Source organism: Alosa sapidissima, chromosome 7 (genome assembly GCF_018492685.1).
Source record: "Alosa sapidissima isolate fAloSap1 chromosome 7, fAloSap1.pri, whole genome shotgun sequence".
Lineage (NCBI taxonomy): Eukaryota > Metazoa > Chordata > Actinopteri > Clupeiformes > Clupeidae > Alosa > Alosa sapidissima.
This window is the reverse complement of record NC_055963.1, coordinates 13,862,817-13,885,186: the sequence shown is the minus strand read 5'-3', so window position 1 is coordinate 13,885,186 and position 22,370 is coordinate 13,862,817. Positions and strand designations below refer to the sequence as shown.

Genomic DNA, 22,370 nt, shown 5'->3' with positions numbered 1-22,370 from the left:
GCCTTGAAAAGAGGAAGGGGAAGTCAGTCTGGTAACCACACAGACAAAGTGCTACATGACTTGTTGTGTGCACTCGGAGTCCTGGGCCTGCTGTGTGGGCATGCTGTGGGAAAGGGGAGAGAAGTTAGCACTGCTGACAGTTTGCTGAGAAAGAGCTTTCAAGGCAGAGATTAGTCCGCTTGCTGCTGAACCCATCATGTGAAGATATTCCCCTTTTTTCATATGATTGTGTTTATACATGTTGTTGTTTTTGTTGTTGTTGACTGGGTATTATACCAGGCTGAATGTCCAATATAAATGTGTACTTTTCTAATAATGTGGCCCATGACTGTGATCTACATTAATCTATTGTTTTTTATCAAATGGGCCCATATAGAAATATGAGGAGATGTGTACGCAAACAATTCTTTTATATATAATAACGTTTTAAAACACAATATTGAAGGCATTGACAGGATTTCCATTCATTATACCTCTCCCCCTAGACTGTGTAAAGAACACTCATACACAGAAACAATTGATGACCAATCACCTTTATTGAAACAAAATTGAGGCTTATGATGAAACAAATCGAGTCTCACAGTCTCAGTGACCAACAGTACAGAGCCCCAGACTGGACAAGCGACTTATAGGTCAGCTCTTTCTACTGTTGAGACATAGCCAGCCATCACATAGGAACACATGTGGAAGAAATTAAGATGAACACACAACATGATACGCCAGTAAGCATATTAGCTTCACTTCATCACTTCATAATAAAGCTTCAGCTGATGTAGTGTAACTTGTTCCTCTCAATTGCATGGTTAAACACATTTTTTTAAATACTCACATCATTTCATAAAGTCTATAAAATGTCTATGACAAAATGGTTTAATAGCCCTCCTCCCCTTTCTATTTGTGTCATCTATGCTGATTGGTGATTGTCAATTGGCTTAGTATACATACAGGCCTTGAGGTAAGTATGCAAAGTCATTTCCAATGAATGTACTGTACCAACCAGATGTTGAAAAATACATTAACAATATAATTGAACCCACAATCATAACATTGATATAATCACATTATCATAAATATGTCTAGCACATGACATATTCTATCATTACCGTCATGAAAGTATGTATCCATCTAACAGTGTTCTATTATTAGTATCAGTAATGACAACTATCAAAATATATAATGCCATGCCATGACAGCATATTTAAGCGTGTGACAATGGCATCTGAAATTCTGAGAACAGCCATATTGATTACTGATAATAGGAACATGACAGCCCTGTCATTGGATATCATAATGACAAAAGACAGGATACAACATCTTCTATGACACGTGGTCGATATGTCACTGCTGTGGCAGATAGTTTAGAGTTTCAACTAAAATATTGCTCCTGAAAAAGCACTCTACTATTAACTTCTTCTCCAGAACAACAGCTCTCACAAGTCATCCATTAACAACCTGTTGCCAGAAAGTACAGATCAAAGCGGCGTATGATTCAGCAAGGTAAATGTATTGTATAGCTGCATAGAAACATAGGAACATAAATCCTCCTTAAAAAAATCTAAAAACAGAAATGTTGGTACCTCATCTCTTACCCCACACAAAACATTTCACATTGAAGCACAACAATGTTTCCTCATTTTAACTGGTCTATATTGGACATAAATAAATTACTGCTAATTATATCAAATGTCTCTTTTGGTTACATCTTTTAAATTACTTTCCAGCACAGTTTTTCACAGTAGCATCAGTTGATCTGATATATCTCGACAGCTAACAATTAAAATGATCATATCTTTGAGGGATTTGGGGGGGGGGGGGGGTGGATGTGCAGCATGTTGCATTTGCTGCCGTTGGACTCACAACTGAGAGCCTGACGAATCTAATCTAATGCACTGGAACAGCGGAAACAAGATAAAGGGTTGAACCAGACTACATAATCATTTCAATGTCCATTCAGACGTACACCGTTATTGCAGGTCTAGCAGCATTGTGATTTTCTGACCAAAAAAAAACACAGTGATTTGAGGTGTTTACTTTCCTATTCCCACATCTTGTTTCACAGCATTGCAGCGCTGTGTCAAGCCCAAGATTCCATGGTGAGAGTGAAACAAACAAGCAGGAGAAAAAAAGGTAGTGTTGGCAGCGCTGATGCAAGAGAAAGAGCCCAGCATTTGGACATTCCAGGTCCCACCCAAAGGGATAAATTTAGCCTTTCCACATTTATTTATACCTCTCTATTTATTATTTTTTCTTTCTTTTTTCTTCTCCTATTCTGGCATCCTCTTTGTCTTGGACCATTTTGCATGGCCTGTCTCAGGCATATACTGGGTCGTTTTTATTTGAGCTTTTTTAAAATCATATTTTATTTTGAAAAAACGGTCATCATCTCTGAAACAATTGAGACGTCTCCCCAAACTGCTGGCGCGGGGACGTGACCTCACACTTCCACTTCCTCTGCGACTATCATGGCTACCATGAAAATTCATAGTTAACAGACATTAGCATTCGTTGTTTTTTTCATTTTTTTTTTCAAAGGTGGTGGCGGGAAACACGGTTTTTACCGCAACACAGGGAGGTAAAGACGTGGTCAGAGGGAAGGGGGGTCCGGCCTGTCCGCTGTGGCTGACTCCGCTCGCCTGACTGGGCCGACCGACCTGAATCGGGGGGTCAGGGGTGGCCACAGGGTGACCCCGGGACAGGCGTCGAGACCTCTCTTGGACAGGGGGTGGTACTAGTGTCCACCGCCACTCCTCTTCTCTCCCGTGATCCAGTCAAGGGCAATGAAGGTCAGACTCATGGTCATGAAGATGAAGCCCATAGCAGTGAAACAGGCAGCCTGGGCAGGGAGGAGGGGGGCAGTCAGAGGATGTTGGACAGAGGATTTAGAAAAAAAAAAAAAAATAAATAAATAAATAAATAAATAAAAAAAAAATATATATATATATATATATATAAAGATATTGTTATCTTTTATTCATGTAAATACCTGCAAATGTAACGAATTTCATTTTAACGCCATGTCTTATGTCTTATGTCTTTTGAGAATATAGAGGTGTTGTTCAATACTATCACACCTGCTTAGCTGACATTAATACGTCATTTCCTCTTACTGTGTGCTGTGTCTCCACAGAGACAGAAGCTTGTGTGAATCATATGGTTGGTGGCCCACCTTTGCTAAGCTTGTGTGAATCATACGGTAGAGGCCTACCTGGATTTTTGGTCTGGAGTTCATGGGCTCCTGTTCTGTGGGAACGATGCGGATGTAGAACAGGCCGGGCAGGATGAAGATCAGGCTGGGTGCAGATGTGGCCCCTGTTCAAAGTGAGAGACACTGCAAATATCAGTCACTTCACGTTTACTTCAGATTTCAAAGATACAGAGACATATCATAACAATCCTAGATAAGTATGGGGCTGAGAAACGTGCGATACTGAAGTTGGTTGAGATGGAGTTTGAAACCCGGCCTCGCAGTCCTCCCTTCTTACCGATGATGCCGAAGATGTCTCGGATGTTGGGAACGAGAATGACCAGCAGGTTGACGACAAAGAGCAGGCAGACGGCGATGCCGATGTGGCGGGCCCAGTGGAAGGGCTTCTCTGGGAAAAGAAGTTGCAGAAGAGCCCTGCGGATCTGAACACACACACACACACACACACACACACACACGATTCATCATCATGACTCACCACAAGAATGCACGTAGATACAATCTGTGGTTAATTATGGCAAGAATAAACAAAGCCTACTCCAGAATAAACGTTGCAGCTATCATACCATGTTCTTTTTGACAGTCTTTCTGACATTGTATGGTTTATTTCCCAAAGCATTTCAATATTTATTTTATTGATGCATCATGACCCATGACATTGCTTTCTTTTGGATGAATGTCAAAGCACCCAACCTACTGTTATGTGTCTCATAATTCATGAAAAATCAGGAAAACTATGTATGTAACACCCCCAATTATCACCACTTTTGTTCAGAAATACTAAAACAATTATGTTTTTTAACACTTCAAAATAACATTTGCTAAATGAACCTTAGGCCTACTTATGAACCTTATTTTTCAGTAGCCATAGGTGTGTAGATTTGAACAAAATCTGGTTTGATTCTTAACGGGAGCATTTACTGCCTGAAATATCCGATTTTGTTTACCACGCTCGGAGTTATAGTGCTGGCCTGATGGGTCGCCTATTTACACCGTTTCAACAGCACATGACGGTTAGACCGAATTCTCGTCATGAAATTAAAATTCCACTGGAGCTCCAAGCGGTTGTGTACACGCAGCCTTACAACACTTTAGATACACCTATGGTGTGGGTGGTTGCGTTTCTTTAGGAGTCCGCCGTCTTGGTTTGTACGGAAATGGATATAAATGACACATAGGCTACACGGAAGACGGCGGAAATACGGGACCGACGGTAATAGGGGGAGTTCCGATATGTATGTAAGTGGGCGCATGTTTTCTGATACGCTTACAATTACATTTTGGTAATTTAGTTGACGCTTTTACCCGAAGCGACTTAACAAAAAAGTGAAACGATCAAGGCACAGCACGACTACGACATGTTAGTGCAGCAATAAGTACTGCCCCCATAGAATAGAATGACACTTCAAGCAAAGTTAGGTCAAGAAAAGGAGAAGAGGAATAGTCAGAATAGGGAAGAGGGTCATGGTAAATTAAGCATGTCCAGTTGTTAGTGCTAGAAGAGGGGTAGAGTTGGGTTTTCAGGAGGTGTTGGGGGGTGGTAGTGTAGGCTAGTGGCTGTTGTGTCTTTTTCCAGTTCTCTCTGTGTCACAGCAGGTCCTTATCATTGCCAATCATGACATCACGCAGGAGTTCAATTCTGAGCTTTCAAACAGCGCATAAAAACCTGAACCTTCACATCTGTCTGTTGGGTGCGCTATGCTATGCTAACACGCTCGCCAGTGCGAGAGGCTGTGTAGTGAAGCACAAAGACGTCACAAGCCAGCAGCGCCAGTTTTGAATGGGACTTTAACACGTTGATCTACTTCATTTTCTTCTTTTCTCTTTGTGTATACATAGTTCATAGTAAACCTTTTTGAAGAGCATTTTCCTTGTCCGTAAGTCAAATTTATTCCACTACAGTGGCTGGAGCTAGCCTGTAGTAGCCAGAAAGTTGTGGGTTCAATACCCGGCTTCCACCATTATGCCCTTGAGCAAGACACTTAACCCCGAGCTGCTCCGGGGACAATGGTCCTTGTAAGGTAATTGACATATGTAAGTGGCTTTGGATAAACGCATCTGCTAAATTAATAAATGTAAATGTTTTTAGAGGGGATGCATCCCCTCTATTGAAATCCATAGACTTTATTATTATTATTATTATTTATTTTATTTTTACCTTTTTGTGCGCGCTATTCAGCCCAAACCGCTTAACGTACAAATTTGGTTGAAGCACCGTTCCGTAGATCTTCCAAGGCTTTACCGTCCTATCCGTTTTTCATTTTTGAGAAGTTTATACTTTTTGAGATATTTGTCATTAAAAGTGTATTTTCCCCCATAGACTTGAATGGGGGCTGTGATGTCCTCATAGAGCCAGCTGCGCTCGTTAAGTAGTTCTCATAGCAGTTCCCAGGCTAATCAGAACACTGGCACAGGTGTCACCTGTGAGGAATTCAACTGTCTCAGCTTCTAAGCATACAATCTAGCTCTACCTGAACTACACATCCTGTTAAAGTGTTTCCTGTGTGTCAAAATAAAAGTCCCAGCCATATCTCATGCATTCAGCATTATATCTCCAGAACGGCTTGACGTACATGCTTCAAATTTGGTACGAGTGTTTTTATGGACTCAAGGTCAAAAACACCTCGAGTATGATATCTCAAGAATGCCATGTCACACAAGATTCAAATTTGGTTACTCCAAAAGCACCTTCGCAGGTATCACAATTACCCTACCAACCAGCTAGCAGCAAGCTCAACAGCCCCACCAACACCCTAACCAGCAGACTGCATCCCCTCGTGTAATTCCTCGGAATTGCATTTCTAGTCTAATATGCTCTCACCGGGAACAGCACAACAGGCACAGTGAGCGTGACAGCCACCAGAACAGCCAATCGCACACACAGGATCAGTGTGTCCATGGGATCCACCTTGCTGTACGTATGAAGCAGCTCGGCCTCCACATTTCCTGTCAGTGCAAAACAAAGGACGTCACTCCGACTGCAAACGTACAATAAATAAAATAAACACCCAAAGTACAAGGTACAGGTATTCCCAGGGCAAGGCACAGAGTACGAAGACCTGAATGTCATTTCATTACATATGTCTTTGGTGCCTGGCATCCAGCCAATCAAATGTCCAGTAGTGACTGAATTTGACTGTCCGTGGTCTTTTCTTACCATAGAAGGTGAGGTAGCCAAAGATTGCAGTGAGAAGGTACATGACAAACATGCCCAAAATGGACACATTTGCAACAGACTGCATGCGTCTTTTGGTAGCACTGAAGAACACCATGACAAAAAAAACACAAAACAAAAAAACTAATTAGAACAGTATCTCTAAATTAACATGAAGTTGGACAATTCAGTTGGGAATCATTTCTATTTAATTAGAAATCCTACCAAGAAGAGTGGTCATTGCATAGGCCTACTTGACTTGTCTGTTAAGCAAATAGTTTCACAACAAAAAGTGTGGTGTGGGGGGAACAGAAATATCTATGAAGCAATGAGGTTTTTAGAAGGGCAAATTCTAGGTGCTACAGACATGCGCTAAGTCTGTGCATACATTATAGCCTAATATGATATACGGCATACGACTCAGTACTATTTATGCTGTGAGCTACAGTTTACAGAAGACATACTTGTGCAGCTCAGTGTAGATGGGCAGCACCTCGGGGTGGCACACAAAGGCAAACGCCAGGATGGGAACTGTGTAGGCAGTCTAAACACAGGATCAGAGATTAATTATATTTTTCCTCAATTAAAATGATCATGCAATATTAATTAAACATAATTGTTATTTAATATTTCACTTTCATATTGATAATTGCAATGAGTAGTGAAAAGTATTACATAAAATTACAGTGTCACAAGTTTGCTTAAAAATGTATACACAAATCTGGTATAGCTAGTATAGCACAGGGGGTCTCAAAGGTTTGAGGTCCAAGGGGGTAAAAAAAACCCTTCATAACCATAAAAATTAAGCATATACAGTCTTATTTGTATTCTCTGAAGTTGTGGCCAGGTTCACTATCCTGTGTGTTCTGGCAGGTGTGTATCTTGGTCTTTTGTCAACTTTAGATTTTGCATCACTTGACAATGCGAACTGACAAACATTTCTCCACGGTCACGGTGCTAGCTAGCTAGCAAATTAGCTAAGCTAAGCAGCAGTAAGAATGGTTCTTTGTGAACTAATTCAAGTTAAATGTTAATGTGGAGACAGAATTTGCTTGTTTTATTGATAAAAGGGTCGCCATCAATAGATCAAAATTGTTGATAAACTTAATTGTTAATAAACTAAATGATAAACTTTAACAACAACACATCACTTAAGGCTAATTATTATGCAGACCCCTTGGCTATGGCTCGCTGACCCCACTTTGAGAACCACTGGTATAGCACGTTTAAGACAAGATTATTAACAATTGATGTAACTAGGCAGAAGTGGCCAGAGTAAGTTATCTTGAGATGTCCTAAGACTATGATATTATAACAGGCACGCGGTTTCTAGTAACAAGCTTGCAGTTTAGATGTACAGATCTCATGGCATAATAAATAGCCTCTCCAAAAAGCCTATAAATAGCCTCCAACCTTATGTGGTGATGACTCCTTATTGAGTTATCCCCCCCCCCCCCCCAAAAAAAAAAAAATTATATTCATAGGAGTAATTTTACGCACTCCTATGAATCTTTGCCACTTTTAGAACTCCTCGTCTTGGCCCTTAGCCATGAGATATGAATTTCCCTCACCTGCTGATTGATAGTGAGAAGCTTCCCTTCACAATCCTCTTCAACGGTGTCATTTATGTAGGAGCTGTTACTATTGAAGGTCTCAAAGGGACAAGGGATGTTGTACTTCTTGTAAATGACCTGCAAAGAGGCGTGATGAGAATGAGACAGACAGACACAGCACTCCAAACGTCAGTAGAGCAACACAATGGTGACACACTGATGGATTTCACAGATTATTTGGGTGCAGCCAAGAAGCAACAGCACATTTATGGGGAGCATAAGAAATCCAACCCATGTGGTGGTGGTTGGCCACTGAGCTTTCTGAGCTCTTTTGCACATGTCTGATCGGAGGAGCCAGCCATGGCTTTGGGCCAAGTTCAGTCAAATAGTGAACTTCCTCTGGTGTTTATGTTACAAGCTTAGATGAGCTTGTAATGTACAGTACTCAGAAATCACTCATGGATGTGCTCCATTCTACAAATTGTTTAGATAGTCAACATAAAATAGAATTGAATAAAATTTGTGAATGTAATAGTTATATGATGCTATTATAAAATCACTGCATAAGATTTACCAGGACATATTACTCAAAGTTGAAGCTTCAATATTTCCCCTATATTTGTTAGCATCATTTACAGTATTGTAAAGGTCTGACATCCCAGACTTGGATTAAGCCTATAGTCTTTGGCTAAAAGCGAACTTCAATGAAGATCTCCATTGACAAAGAGCTTTTAGTCTAAGACTAGGCTGAACCCAAGTCTGGACCACAGGCCCTATATTACACAAACTCAAACAAGAAGCTGAGTTGACAAGTCAACCATTACATTACATTACATTACATTACATTACATTACATTTGGCTGACGCTTTTTTAGCCAAAGCGACTAACAACATGGTAAACAGTTTAAGTTTTAGAGCAATTCTCAACAATTTTAGGACAATTTAAAAACATTAGAGTACAGTAAGAAGAAGTGCATCAGTGAGTGCTGTTTTTAACAGTTACTTGTCAGTTTAAGACGGCTGGTGAGTGCTAGGATCAGTAAGACTTGTTGTAAGTGTTGCTATATCAACCAGATCGATATGCTTTGGTTTCTTTGGAACAGGTAAAAAAAACCCTTCGTTTCATGAAAGGGAATGTCTTCACACCAATAACTTTCAACTGTGACTTGATTGGTTGTGCTGAACTCCACCTACCGAGCACAGGAAAAATACCATGCAGCTCAGAGAGAAACCACTGGTGTAGCCAAGATACCCTGCAAATACATTCACAATTTATTTATAGCGCAATTGTAATCATACGTTGCTTTCATTGTGTCTCAACAAGGTGCAGGGCATTTGCAAGTGGACAGTTTCAAGTCTGTCAGTTTATTATAAGCATGCCCACATACCCAGTTGTTTCATCAGGGCAAGGGGAAGGATGATGCAGATGCTGACAATGATAATGAGGTTGTTGCCATTCAAGAACCATTCCCTGTGGAGAGGGGTTTTCCCAAAAGAATGCAGGTAAGGATATTTCAATCCTGAAACTACACGTTGGTAATTAATACTGCTATACTGAGCACTCTGTTTCTCCATATGGCAGGCTTAATTTGTAAATTCAAATAGACAGTCAGTCTCTTCTTTACCCTTGTGTAATGAGGCAGAGATTGATGTGTATCAAATTTAGAACAGGTGAACTATCACTATAAACTGATACAAGTTTAATGTAATGCTGGGCCTTTGCATAGACTGTCATTTCATATGTGGCAAGGGAGAATTGTGTACTTTTACAGTACTGGAATGAAATGGCACTCACCCAGTGTTGGAATGCTTTCCCAGAAAGGTTTGGATAACCAGGGGGAGCTCATACTTCACAATGAATAGGTAGCTGGACATGGCTGAGAGGAGACATAAAAATTCTCTCAAGCAGTCGCCACAAAAACACATGAGTCACGAGTGACTAGTGTACACTAGTGCCTTCAGTGTTCAGCAAAAGGCAGAAAACATTGCAGCAACGTTCAAAAAACTTGGCGGTAAACAATTCAATATTTGTTTTATAGGCCACAAGGGTATGTTATGTAACAGTAGCAACGTTCCACGTGATTATGAGCGAGTGTGCGTCCATGTGGTTTTCAGCTTGTGCCAGGTCCAACATTAGCCCACCACATTGGAATAACATGTCCCTGGTACAGCTTAACAACATGTGGCCTCATTTGTCTCCATTGCTCTTTCCTTCACGAGATAATGTCAATATACTACACCTGCTAGACCAACAAAACTCATATGGCCCATATGGTGAATATATGATGCAATGGTTATGGATGTGAGAGGTCTGAATTGGGTGCTAGACCTTTGCCATATTGATATTTGTCAGTGATTAATCTGATAGAGACTGCATAGTGACAGCTAAAGAGACATTTACTACGGTGAGACTTACCCCCAATGTTGTGCATGGTGATTACCATAGCAGCTAACAGCTTCCCAGGCTGACCAAAGGCACGCATCCCAAGTTGCTCATATGCACGAATACCTGGGAAATATTCACATCAATTGTTTCAAACAAAGGCAATAGATTATTAACATTACCTAAATGACGTACTAATCCTGTGTAAAGAACAGAACATTGTTTCTTCATGCTGTGGTAAATAGTTTTATTGATGAATTGTTAGTTAAGAGATCCTGACTGAAGAGTAATTCCTTACTTAACATCAGACATCTTATTTCCAAGGTTCATAGTTTATTTCTCTTAGTTATTGTAAGTCGTGAGAGCTTCTAGAAAATGAAAAGGTAAAAACACTACAGTACATGTAGTCTACCGCGCTTCTGAGACGCCTGTAAAATCCTTACCCACAACTCCAGCACTTTTCAGAAGCAGGTGAACAGAGTAAGACGACAGGACAGCAATGCAAGTCAACAAGATCCTGGAGACGAGGAAAAACAAACATTTCAAGTGGGTAAACAGGCTAATCAAAGTCATATGTTTTCAATCTTAGATCAAATCATGTGGGTGGCCGATCACACCACCTCACACTAAGGGCCAGTGTGCATAAGATTTTAGTCCCAAAATAAGGTGCCCAATTCCAACCCTAATTTCACTTAATTTCTTATTTTTTTACCATAGTTTCCAATCTTAAAAACTGACAGAAGCATGCATGTATGCCAGGCACTAAATATGCTCATTTTGTTTGTTTTGTACATTTTGATGCTTGAATCTAACACAAAAACATATGTTTCAGAGCTAAATCATCCTGCCTAAATCTTTATTCCTAGTCGTTTTAACTGTCGAAGCTAGCTAGGTAATTATCCAATATGTCAAACACTTAAAATAGGCTGTTTCACCTTCACAGTATAACCTTTTTGGAAAGTGGCATATGTCTATATGTCTATGACATATCTTTCCTGGTACAATGCTCATACTAGAACATTGTTCCATGCTTGCTTGCTTTCTTTTTTTGACTGTAATTTGGATAGTTCCCATTGGGCAATGTCACTGAGACTTGACTCTATCGTGCACATGTTTCGCCCTGTCTCTCAATGTGCAGCACAACAGAGTGCTCCCAAACACTTTATCTTCCTGCTACCTTGACACATTCAGTGCTAGTGAGGTCTTTGTGTAAGCAATGCGGCACACGTGTGTTTGAGTCCCTCCCCCTTCCCATCACCCCGTATGCACACCTTGTCCGCAGGCGAGGCCATACTTCATTTGTCAGCTCAGGGCTAAATTTAAATTCTGTAATATGATTTGAGGAGCTCGTGGGCCACCAGCCACACCCCCATCGCCCCCAGGGCAGATTATTTGTGTACAGACACAATGTTCGGTCAAGACCCTCACAATCAGGCGTGACTTCTTGCTACAAGTTATGAATTTTGTGCCCAGTGCCAATTCTGTGTGCCAAAAATGCCACACAGCCACACAATGGACAATAGTGACCCTCGTAAAGATGATTCATGGTTTAGTTTTCTTTCTAAGAGCATTAGTTCATGTGCAAGCAACTCTGTGTATAAACTGTACATAGTTTTATATCTTTTCAGTGCTTATTATGTTACTCACACAAAGAGGATGACGCCAGTGTTGGACATGGCATATGACAGTCCCAAAATCCCACTACCCATGATGGCATTGCTGAGGTTGAAAACAGACATTCCAAAAGAGGTCTTGCCTTCAAACTAAAAGAAATGACGAAAAACAACTACATCTGACTATGTCAATTTGGCTGGAGCATAACATCACAATAACTAGCAGTTGCTTTCAACATCATTCTGCCAAAGATACTCACATCTGTAAACTGGGATTTCTTTTCTCCATCGCTCTTGTGGGGCAGGAACTCCTCTTGTTCGGGTTCAAACCTGCGACACGAGAAAGACAACAAGTAAAGCTAATGTTTCAAAATACTGTGCAAAACTGTCTGGACACCAACTGTGATATTACATTGTCATAAATAACAACATAAATAAATAACATTATTATGATTGAATGTAACAAAACAAATGAATGCAAATGAAAAATGAATGCAGAATTAATGCAAAATGAATGCACATTTCTAGTAGCCCGTGCGACAAATTAAATGTGCTGCTGCTAGGGTATGTCTAGATTTCTAGGCTACATTTCTAGACAAATTATGAGAAAGCATGCCTTAACCTGTATTAGAACAGTGAGTGGAATTCAATGGCAAGTAACTTCACTATGCTACCAGAACTGAACATCAAATCAGATTTAGTTTGGTCAGCCGAAGCAGAGAGGTATTGAGTACAAATGTTATGGCCATTACTTTGTAGATCTACAGCTTGACTACTGAGATACAGACACACAAGCTCATTCAGTCACTATCAGAGTCAACCTACCATGAGTTACAATCCCTATGGTGAGAGATAAAGAATGAGAAGAACACAACACTTTAAAACATTTGTTTTGGTTTTACTGTGATGTTGAGCAGCTGTAATGTCTGCCAAAGAGGAAACCTACCCTTCTTCCAGAGGGTGAAAGTCATGGTGATGGGTACCATTTAGCTTCTGGAGTTCCATACTTCTTACAGGAAAGGCACAGGTGTCTTGATATGCACAGTTTTACAGTGATTTTAGGAGTGTTGTGGCTCTGGAGTTCTCTGCGCTCAGTTCTGTAAAAAATAAAACAGTAATCCATCAGGATTTCGAACGCAGAGAATTTCAACAAGAAAAAAAATCGCAAGGCTGGATGCACAGAGTAACCATGAGACCTGTCAAGATGTTGCCCATATAATTAAACTGCTCAACATGTGTCTGCTTCTCACAGCCTTCCAACATGTGGCGATCCGAGGGAGGGAAAAAAACATTGATTTCCCCTTCCGCTCTGCCTTTCCCTTCATTGCCTATCAGTGGCATGGGCTGCCTGGGCAGACTAACATATGGGATTGACATGACTGCTGTCATGGCATCTGACTGGCACTGACGGTAAAGACACATGGGTTGTGAATACACTTGCATGTGTAAGATGTGCTCAACTGTGCAGACCGTTTAGGAGATCACATTTTATTTTAATCAGAAGGAAAGATTCTTTAGAGCTCTCTCTAGACCCCTAAACGATGGTCCTCCCTTCGACTGATTCCTTTATAACATATTCAATGCAATTCAAATTTAAGAAGCATAAATTACATTACATAAAATGGACACATAACACTAAATACATGCCACAAACATTCCAACATTGGTTGTAATATCCAAATCAGATATTATATTAAGTACGAGTATAGTTTTAGATTAGTCTTTTGAGCTATTCCTTCGCCATTTAATATATCAGGACAAAATCAATCAGACAATAGCAAGACTGATTTGCATGTTAATAACTAATTTGTATTTACTAAACCTTCAACTTGAAATTTTACTGCAGAGAAGTGAATTGATGCAGTAAATTTAAGCATAAAATATATGCAACTATACTTAAACAGGCAAGCAAGTTGTGCTCCACCTGCAAATAATATACAGACTCCAACAAGGGAGACTGCCCTTGATGTGAACTATCCATGCATCTCTAGCTGTCCAGTATTTTTCCAGTGCAGTATTTTTACTTGGGGGATGGATACGTGGCTCAAAAGAGTTTGGATGCCGGCCACACATTACCGGCTGTGACTCCCCACCATATGTCGGTCTCAGCGTTGTATTACACGACATAACCAGACACTGATAAGATTATATTATTCTCCTCCATTTTACCCCCGATCTAGAGGATTTAAAAAAAAAAAATTTACCCCCGATCTAGAGGATTTAAAAAAAATAAAAAATCATTGGTGGCTTTTTTCCAAAAACAATAAGCGGAATAGAACATGTCATTCAGCACGTTCAGATCCCAGAGGTCAATAAAAGAAGAGATTTGTGTGGCAGATACATTCTTTGTCAAGTATAATTGTAAGGGTTGTACTTGTTTCTCATAACATATCATCAGAAAGTCTGGGAATGCAAAAGCCAGAGAGCAATTTTTCATGTCATTTAAACCGTAACACCACATCACGTCTTTCAAACGGCCTGCTCTGAAAATATGCACAGAAAAACTAGCTAAACTGTGTTTCCGTTGGAAAAGACTCAAACTCTTTGTACTGTCCATTATGTTTCCATAATTTAATAAGCCACTTCATTTATTTTGGATGGATAAGACACAAAACAAGACTTCAACCTTGATGGTTAAGATAGAAAAAACAACAAAGGGGACAATACTCAATGTCAACCTAAACACAGATTTGAAATGTCTAGTGCAGACATTAGGACATTAACAACATGCTATGGTCTGCTGTTCGTTACATTCTCGCAAGAAATGACACAAACATGTTTGACAGGTATGACTTCAACAAGACAGATGCAAAATGTCACACTCCCTCCTGTGAAAGTATTTAACCCTGACAGGGCATTTGACCCACAGCCACACACACATACACACACAGACAAGTGAAGAAGACTTAATATAAGTCTCTTGACATGGTATGATGCAAGCCACACACCATCTTATAGAAAATAAGGGGTGGTGGTAGTGTAGTGGTTAAGGAGCTGGGCTAGCGTGCAGTAGCCTGAAAGTTGTCGGTTCAATTCCCGGCTTCCACCGTTCCGCCCTTGAGCAAGGCACTTAACCCCAAGTTGCTCCGGGGACAATGTGATCCCTTGTAATATAGCTGACATATGTAAGTCACTTTGGTCAAGAAGTGTCTGCTAAATGTAATGTAATGTAAAACGTAAACATTTAACATAAAACATTTAACCTCATTGGTGCAATTTTCCCCCCCAAGTTAACTTACCCACAATGACAATCGGTGTGCTGATCACTAACACTGATGTCCTCCTCCCCAGTGACCTCCCAGAGTTTACAATCCCAAATGAACCCTTTGAACAGTGTGGGTGCAGATGCAGTCAATGAGCTATTTGCTTAACCCTCTTAGCACTCTGTTAAAACATTTGGAAGAGAGGGGAGTAAGGGTGTCTGGTAACATCCATTCTTAACCCTTTCCTGTCCAAAAGCACTTTTGACATCAGTGCTGTCGTTTTTTTCCATCACATCTCCCTGTAGATGGAATATTGAGCCCATGGCCAAAGCCAGTATAACTTTGAATGTACGTTTGGATTTCACACTCTCGCAAACACTTTCTGTCATGGCCTAAATCTCACCCAAAGGTCATCTGTTGGCATCTATTAAAGCAACGGTCTCTCTTGGTACATTCATGTCCATGATCCCAACTGTCACTTTCTGTTTCTTTGCTTTGTCTTGTCTCAGCAAATTCTAAATTTGACCTTATCCTGAATTAGGTTAGGTTTTAGTTTTATCTAAAGTGACAAATTACCGCTCATAATTTTAACACTACACATTTCCGTCATAAAAGAGGACACAAATGCTCTTTCTATGTCAGACACATTTTACTACGGAGACATGCCCACACTTGCATCTCAGAATTTCCTAGAAGGTACTAGATGCCCCCCCCACCCCCACCACACACACTCCCCCATCTCTGAACTCAAAGCACCTTTGCAAAGAAACATGCTCACAAATTCTACACCACATTCTATTTGGTTTAGCTACATTATGTATTTTCAGATGTATGGAAATTCTGCCTTCAACACTATAGACCTGCCACATATGTTTTAGTAAAACTAATGACAGAGATCACATTGCATGCAAATGTGATGGCAATGTTTTTGTTATAATGGGCATTTCGACAATCCTTTTTCCTCATCACTCATTGGACATAATGTTCAGGGCACATTTGTAGTCTTAACCATAGGCAAAATAATGGCAGGATATGCAAGGATATGCTTGCCAGATGGCCCCTTGGTGAAAATCAATTGTGTGTGCCCAAAGTTCATCATTAGCAATGCTATTGTGTGGAACAAAGTGAACAATGTGCAATAACTCAGGACTTTTGGGATTATAATGAGTGGCAAGTGATTGATTCCAAGCCCTATATGATTTGAATGTATCAAATTCATTTGTAGCCCATAAGTTTATGTTGTTGTTACAGACTGTTTTCTCATAAGTGAGGGCATTTGCAAAAAGGAAGAGGGTTTTAAAAGTTTCCATGAGAAGTTCCATGAGAATAGTCCAACTGAATGACGCAGAATGCCACACGAGAGTAACAAATCTTGGGGGGGGGGATGAAATTTCACAATTTCGCTTGGCTGGGTCATGTCAACAGTTTTACTATTTTAGTGACAATTCAAAACACAACTGGAAAAAATGTCTATGTGCTAATTAATGGTGGAATTGCATCAAAAATAAAATTGTTGCCACTGTGATTGAAGTTAATATCAGGAACTTGTCAGGAAAAAGCAAATTAAGTTTGTCCAAATGACACAAAAATAAAAGCACTATATCTTGACCTATTTTTCTCCCATATATGAGGGTATAGCTTGGATGTTGCATAACACATAAAATAGTGTTTCATCCTGTGGGTTGGACAAAATGTAATCCTACACTCTCACAATACTTACCATATTCACAAGACAAATAGAACCATAAGCTATAGAGGTTAGCATATAGTTTGCTTAGAGCCAACATATCACCATATAACATGTTAAACCAAATGTTACATGCTGAATAGCCTAGTGTACCGTAAACTTCACTTAGGTTAGTTGAGCTTTTCCCCTCTGGGGATCCTACATACTTTTCAGAGTAGCTCAACATTTAAAAGAGTGAGAGGGAGCAGGCAAATTCAGTGCTGAGTTTTAATGTCATCTACTTTTATTCACTTAAAGGTACAGAATGTTATATTATAACAAAGATGTTAAAAAGTGTATAACATGTAGTGTCGTCTGTTGCATTCTTATCGCAACAATATGCCTGATTTACTCACAAATGCTATTGCAGTTAGAAAGTATTTACTTACTTTGATATACTTTTGTTTCACAAAGTACGTAACAAGAACCAAGAGTTTGCTGTTTTAGTTGTAAAAGTGTACACAATTGGCATTTAGCAGTGTGGTGCTAGCATAGGTGAGAGAAAACTACTTGCCTTGCAGTTGATTTAAAAACAGCACTTTTACATAGTGTATACTTCTGATCTGACATTACTGGAGAGCTACTCTACACACAGTCAGTTCTTTTTTCACACTCAGAAGCAGAAACAGAGAAACAGAAGGCCACAGTTACTGTCAAATACCAAAATTAATCCAAGAAAAAAACAAAAAAGTGCAGAAAGGAATGTAGACAGATTTTAGCCAACAGGAAAGTTTCCATTCTCACACTGAAGGTGGACGTTTCCTCGGCTATAGCCTTCCTGTCTAAAAGAGTAGTGTCTTTTTATGGCCCATGTGGCTTGGGAGCTCTGAAAAGAAAGGCAGAGTTCTCACCTTTGCTGCAAATGGAAGTTTCTTTTTCCCCAAACCAGTTGCTGTAGTATTGCCTTGGAACAGTGTATTACAATGTCTATCTCTAGGTGGTAAATGAGAGCAGAAAAGGAGAATACTTAGACACTCTAGAACTAGAGAAAGAGAGAGGGAGAAAGAGAGTGAGGGAAGGGAGAGACAGATAGGGGGGTGAACATGTGGAGGAAAGGCACTAAAAGGGAAGGTCTCAAATTTCTTCTGATGTCACAAGTCACTCCTAGTGCCAGCTGAAACCAGAATAGAGTCATTCCTGGATGCACTCGTGAACTACTGGAAGTTAGGAATTCACTGAGCTTTATGGGGAAGGAACATACTGGGATCATTGTTGACTGCTCTGTATTTAAACCCACAATCGTCCTCTTCTCTTCTAAGTAATGAATTTTGTAGCCATCACTATTATACTTTGTATGTCATAGACTTTGGCTAGATATAGTTGCCTACCACTTCTGAAGTAACCACATACAGTGGCACATTTAGGCTAGGTATTGCAGCATATTGTTCTCAGGCAGCTTTTCAACATAAATTGCATCACTGTAGTTCTGCCAAGCTACATTATGCTGATAGTAATGTCCTTGCCTGATTTAGCTACTGTGGGATTTCACGTCGTTCTCTGGATGTGCAGCAGTCACAAAAGATTTGGCAGGCAAAAATGTCTGGTTTTTTTTGTGTGTGTGTGGCTTGTGAAAGCTGTCATCTTTTTTAGTTTAAGCATTCAAAAAATAGCAACAGAAGGTTAAGAAACATCTGAAATGTGAAAACGCTTTTGCTCTTTGTTCCCCAGATATCCACTAAAACCAGCCAGTGCTGGCCTATCTCTAATTGCAATACCACTTTCTACCTTGTGTGGCGCTATATTAAATGCAATGCCAGTCAATGGAAGAGTGCCGCCACGAAAATAATGGTGCACTCAAGAAAACTTGAATCCAACAGAACTCTACATAGCCTACAGCCCCTTAACAGCGTGCCTCTATACATGGATTTCTATGCAACGTCACGAAAACATGCGTGCGCAACCAAGAGGCAGAAAGCACCATAGAACAGAAGAGCAAAAGAATAAAATGAGTTTTTGTGCTGAAAACTGCACCAATTCGAAATCACGATGGTTAGAGAATGTTAAATATGTTCAATATCCCTAACGGAATGCATGTCTTCGCCAAAAATGACAAAATACGATGTTATATTAATAATGCAAAAGAACGGCAAACTTTGAAATATAGTCTGAAATGAGATGTTATTATCATTGAGACAACAGGGATATACAATAAAATCCGATTGTAGCTTACAGCAGCCGACTATTTAGGTTAAATTTATAACGTTGTGGACGGCCACCAAGCGTCTTCTGCCCCACGGCTGCGCGCGCATCTAGTTTTGTTGGTAAACGGGAAACCCGTGTATAATGTGCAGGGTGGCATATAGCGCCATGTATAAGGCATTTTGCAATTGTGAACACAAGCTGTTAAGCTATATTAATAGAACAGAAATTGTAACAATACTGTTTTGTAATCATGGAAACACAGTTTTTTTTAAGCAAATGTCATGGGATGATATGATGTATAGACTTGACACATCCGCATGAAACATAGTGTGATCGCCCCCACATGTGTCCCGAGGTACCTTTGTGCTAGTGTGTCTCTAAAACGGGTAGGCAGAAAGCACTTTTGCGCCAATGCGCCACTTTTGCGCCAAAATGTGTGTGGTTTGTTGGGCCATATAGGACTTATACCACCAAAGCAAAGCAATTACGTCAAAGCATTCATGCACTTTACTGGCCAATATTTTGTGACAGAAATGTTCAAGCTTCATAAAATTGAAGAGTGCTGTAACTGATACACTCCAATGTATCAAGAACTGTGAAACTGTGAACTAAAAATGTGAAATTCTGTACGCTTACACTTGGATATATGTGCCCACAGTCCCATTTGGCTCACTCAACAATATAGCCAACAGTGGCTAATGCTGTACATGCCTGATTTCTGATGTAGGCTAAAGGTTCAAAATTCACAAAAATGCAGACCCTGCATCACTATGATATTCTTTGGGTGCATGCCAGATTTGAATGTCATCCATAAAGGGCACTGCTATGACATATTTCAATAGCTCAAGATCTCAGGTGGCAGCCAATTTTAATCCAAACAAAAACAAAACATGACGTGCTGCATCGCTACCACATTCTTTGGATGCACACCAAACTTGGGCCCAGATGATTGCAGCTTGCAGATATATTTAAAAGTCCTGTAAACTAATATCAGATATTTGCTTGGAAACACCATAAACAAGTTAGAAAGATATTCCCAACAACATATGAACAGACTGAACTGAATTGTGAAGTTAGACCATTAAATCCGACATAATCATTTTGGGGCAGTACAGAAAGGGAGTATTTATGATGCAAGGAGTACCCTACTTAGCATAACCCCTACCTTTAAATGTATCTGATGCAGTTTCAGTTATTTTCTTTTTCTATGTGCTCCCCCTAGTGTTGTGGAGTATTTATATTTTAGCTTGCTGTTGTAAATACTTCTCATGGCTTGAGCCCCTCTCCCCTAGACAGTGGTACATGTGCATTTGTTTTGGTGCCGAAGGACTAGCAACAGACAATACCATCTCCAAAGATCCATATTTACTGACCAGGTAATGTTTCATGATTCCTGCAATGTCACTGGGGCACCGACAGCAATGCTGGTTCTTCGCTTGGGGGGCGTTGCCAGCGACATTCTTACAAGTTTGTTTACCATCAAAATGACATTGTAGCTGTAATATTAAGGTAAAAAACTGGCAAAGGATGTCCTTAACAGTTGAGTGCGCACTGCGCAGCAGTGGACAACTCCAGACATAAAACCAGAGATTTTCTTAAAGGGAAACAGAAGGGAGCGCTGTGGAGCAAACTGCTGCTGTATCACGGGGACCGGGATTTGAATCTGACCTGCAGTCATTCCCTGATCTCATCTCACCTGATCTCTCTCTCTCCCACTCATTTCTTGTCATTCTTTAATTTCCTATCTCAGTAAAAGACAACACCCCCCCCCCCCTCAAAAAAAAAAAAAACACTAACAACTAACTTAACTAACAAATATAGCTGCAAGCAGCAATTAGGGGGCCAAGCAGATTTGATTAAATCTCACATGGCGGCCGAATCAATTACGATAACATCACAAGTTGGCCTGGGTCGGCCTAAGGACCTCCAACAGTATTACCAGACACCACTAGTACATTTTAATTCTAAGCAAAAGTGTCTTGCAAAGCTGAATTAACAATATTTTTTTCATAATTATTTTATATTTTAGGAAATATAATAATGGTAAAAATAAATTATTTACTTTTTAAGAATTCATCATTTTTTTTAAGGATTTTAAGCAGTTTTCGTATTAGGAATCTTGCAAAAACTGTAAAAATGGCTTGTCCCTCGGTATGACTATGTCTAGTATCACTGGCTATTTAGGATAAAAAAAAGTCAAATTATCACAAAAATAAATACATGTACAAAAAGCCTCAAGTGTTTGTTCATGGATCATTAAACAATTTTATTTGGAATGTTTTTAAAATTATGAAAAAATCAACATTTTACATGTGTCCCCATGTTGTCGTCAACCCTGTTACTTTTGGATAAAACCCCCTTTGGAGAAAATTAACTGTGCCAAAAGTTACATCATTTTCAGGAAGGTCACAGGTCTGGATTTCAGGTCTGACAGAAGGGGACAAGCTCGTTTTGTCAACCCTGTTACCACAAAATCATGCATTAAAAAATAATTTGATTGAAATTTTAAATGTAAATATTTAACAGCATTTTAACCTCTCTTGAATGCACACCATGTGGTGTCATGGTGTCCACCACATGGCTAGTAATGGCTGCCAATAACAATATTTCATCAACCCTGTTACTGTCAATCCTAAAATCGAATAATTAATGTGTTCAACACCAGAATTATTTATGTAACACATACTTATTTGTATAATATTCATGAATAGTTACAAGAGCACTCATATTATTTTATAATAATATATGTTTTGTTTTTTTTGGTAACAGGGTTGACATAGCACACGTACCGACTATTTGTTACACGAATATTTGTTAAAGTAAATAAATAAATAAATAAATAAGATAGCCTGAGATGGCACCGCATGTTTTTTTGAGAGGTAAGAATCTACTTCATCCAAATAGGTGCTTCAAGATTTTAAAAACAGTACTTTGAAAATTAGATTTTTTGAATGCAAAATGGCACGTTTTCGTAGAATGACCCAGGGTCTGGGCACTCACCGTTCGCAGTGCTCAGTCTGAGGGGCGGGATAATCAGTTGTCTTTCAAATTCCCTCTGCACGCAATAGGACGCAATAGGATATTTGTTTTCAAGTAGCAGGGAATTCAAGCCAAACCGTTGCAACTCTGCCATCAATCATTATGTTAAGCCCACCAAACGACTCTATACACGATATCAATGTCCTGATTAAGTTTCGATTTCTGGAGCTCACAAGCCAACGGAGAGTTGCTAGACTAGCCCTGGCCGCTAGGGGCGCGTCTAGATTTCTAGGCTAAGTGAAAACACCAAAGAGACGGTTGTGAAATATGCACCCCAAAGCTGTAGGGGGAGCTCCGTACAGAAAAATGTGACAGTGAGAAATCGGCCTTTAAAGATATGTAGGGCAGTGTT

General features: G+C 39.8%; 1 protein-coding gene across 3 annotated transcripts; it reads right to left on the bottom strand.

Moving 5' to 3' along the window:
• Window positions 1-517: 517 nt before the first annotated feature.
• Window positions 518-17,869, bottom strand: slc38a5b (solute carrier family 38 member 5b). 3 transcript variants are annotated; one of them, XM_042098309.1, is made up of 17 exons: window positions 17,689-17,869; window positions 12,855-13,005; window positions 12,734-12,748; window positions 12,169-12,238; window positions 11,943-12,058; window positions 10,739-10,812; window positions 10,329-10,421; window positions 9,708-9,789; window positions 9,301-9,383; window positions 9,107-9,165; window positions 7,931-8,050; window positions 6,824-6,903; window positions 6,363-6,463; window positions 6,027-6,151; window positions 3,483-3,627; window positions 3,206-3,309; window positions 518-2,833 (listed from the first exon to the last, which is right to left on the bottom strand). In XM_042098309.1, exons 2-17 carry the CDS (start codon window positions 12,911-12,913, stop codon window positions 2,729-2,731), a joined length of 1,431 nt encoding a protein of 476 aa, XP_041954243.1. In that variant the 5' UTR covers window positions 12,914-13,005; window positions 17,689-17,869; the 3' UTR covers window positions 518-2,728. The 3 variants fall into 3 exon arrangements, with proteins under 3 accessions (XP_041954243.1, XP_041954244.1, XP_041954245.1); XM_042098310.1 differs by lacking the exon at window positions 17,689-17,869 and adding an exon at window positions 15,148-15,281; XM_042098311.1 differs by lacking the exon at window positions 12,734-12,748.
• Between the last annotated feature and the right edge of the window lie 4,501 nt (window positions 17,870-22,370).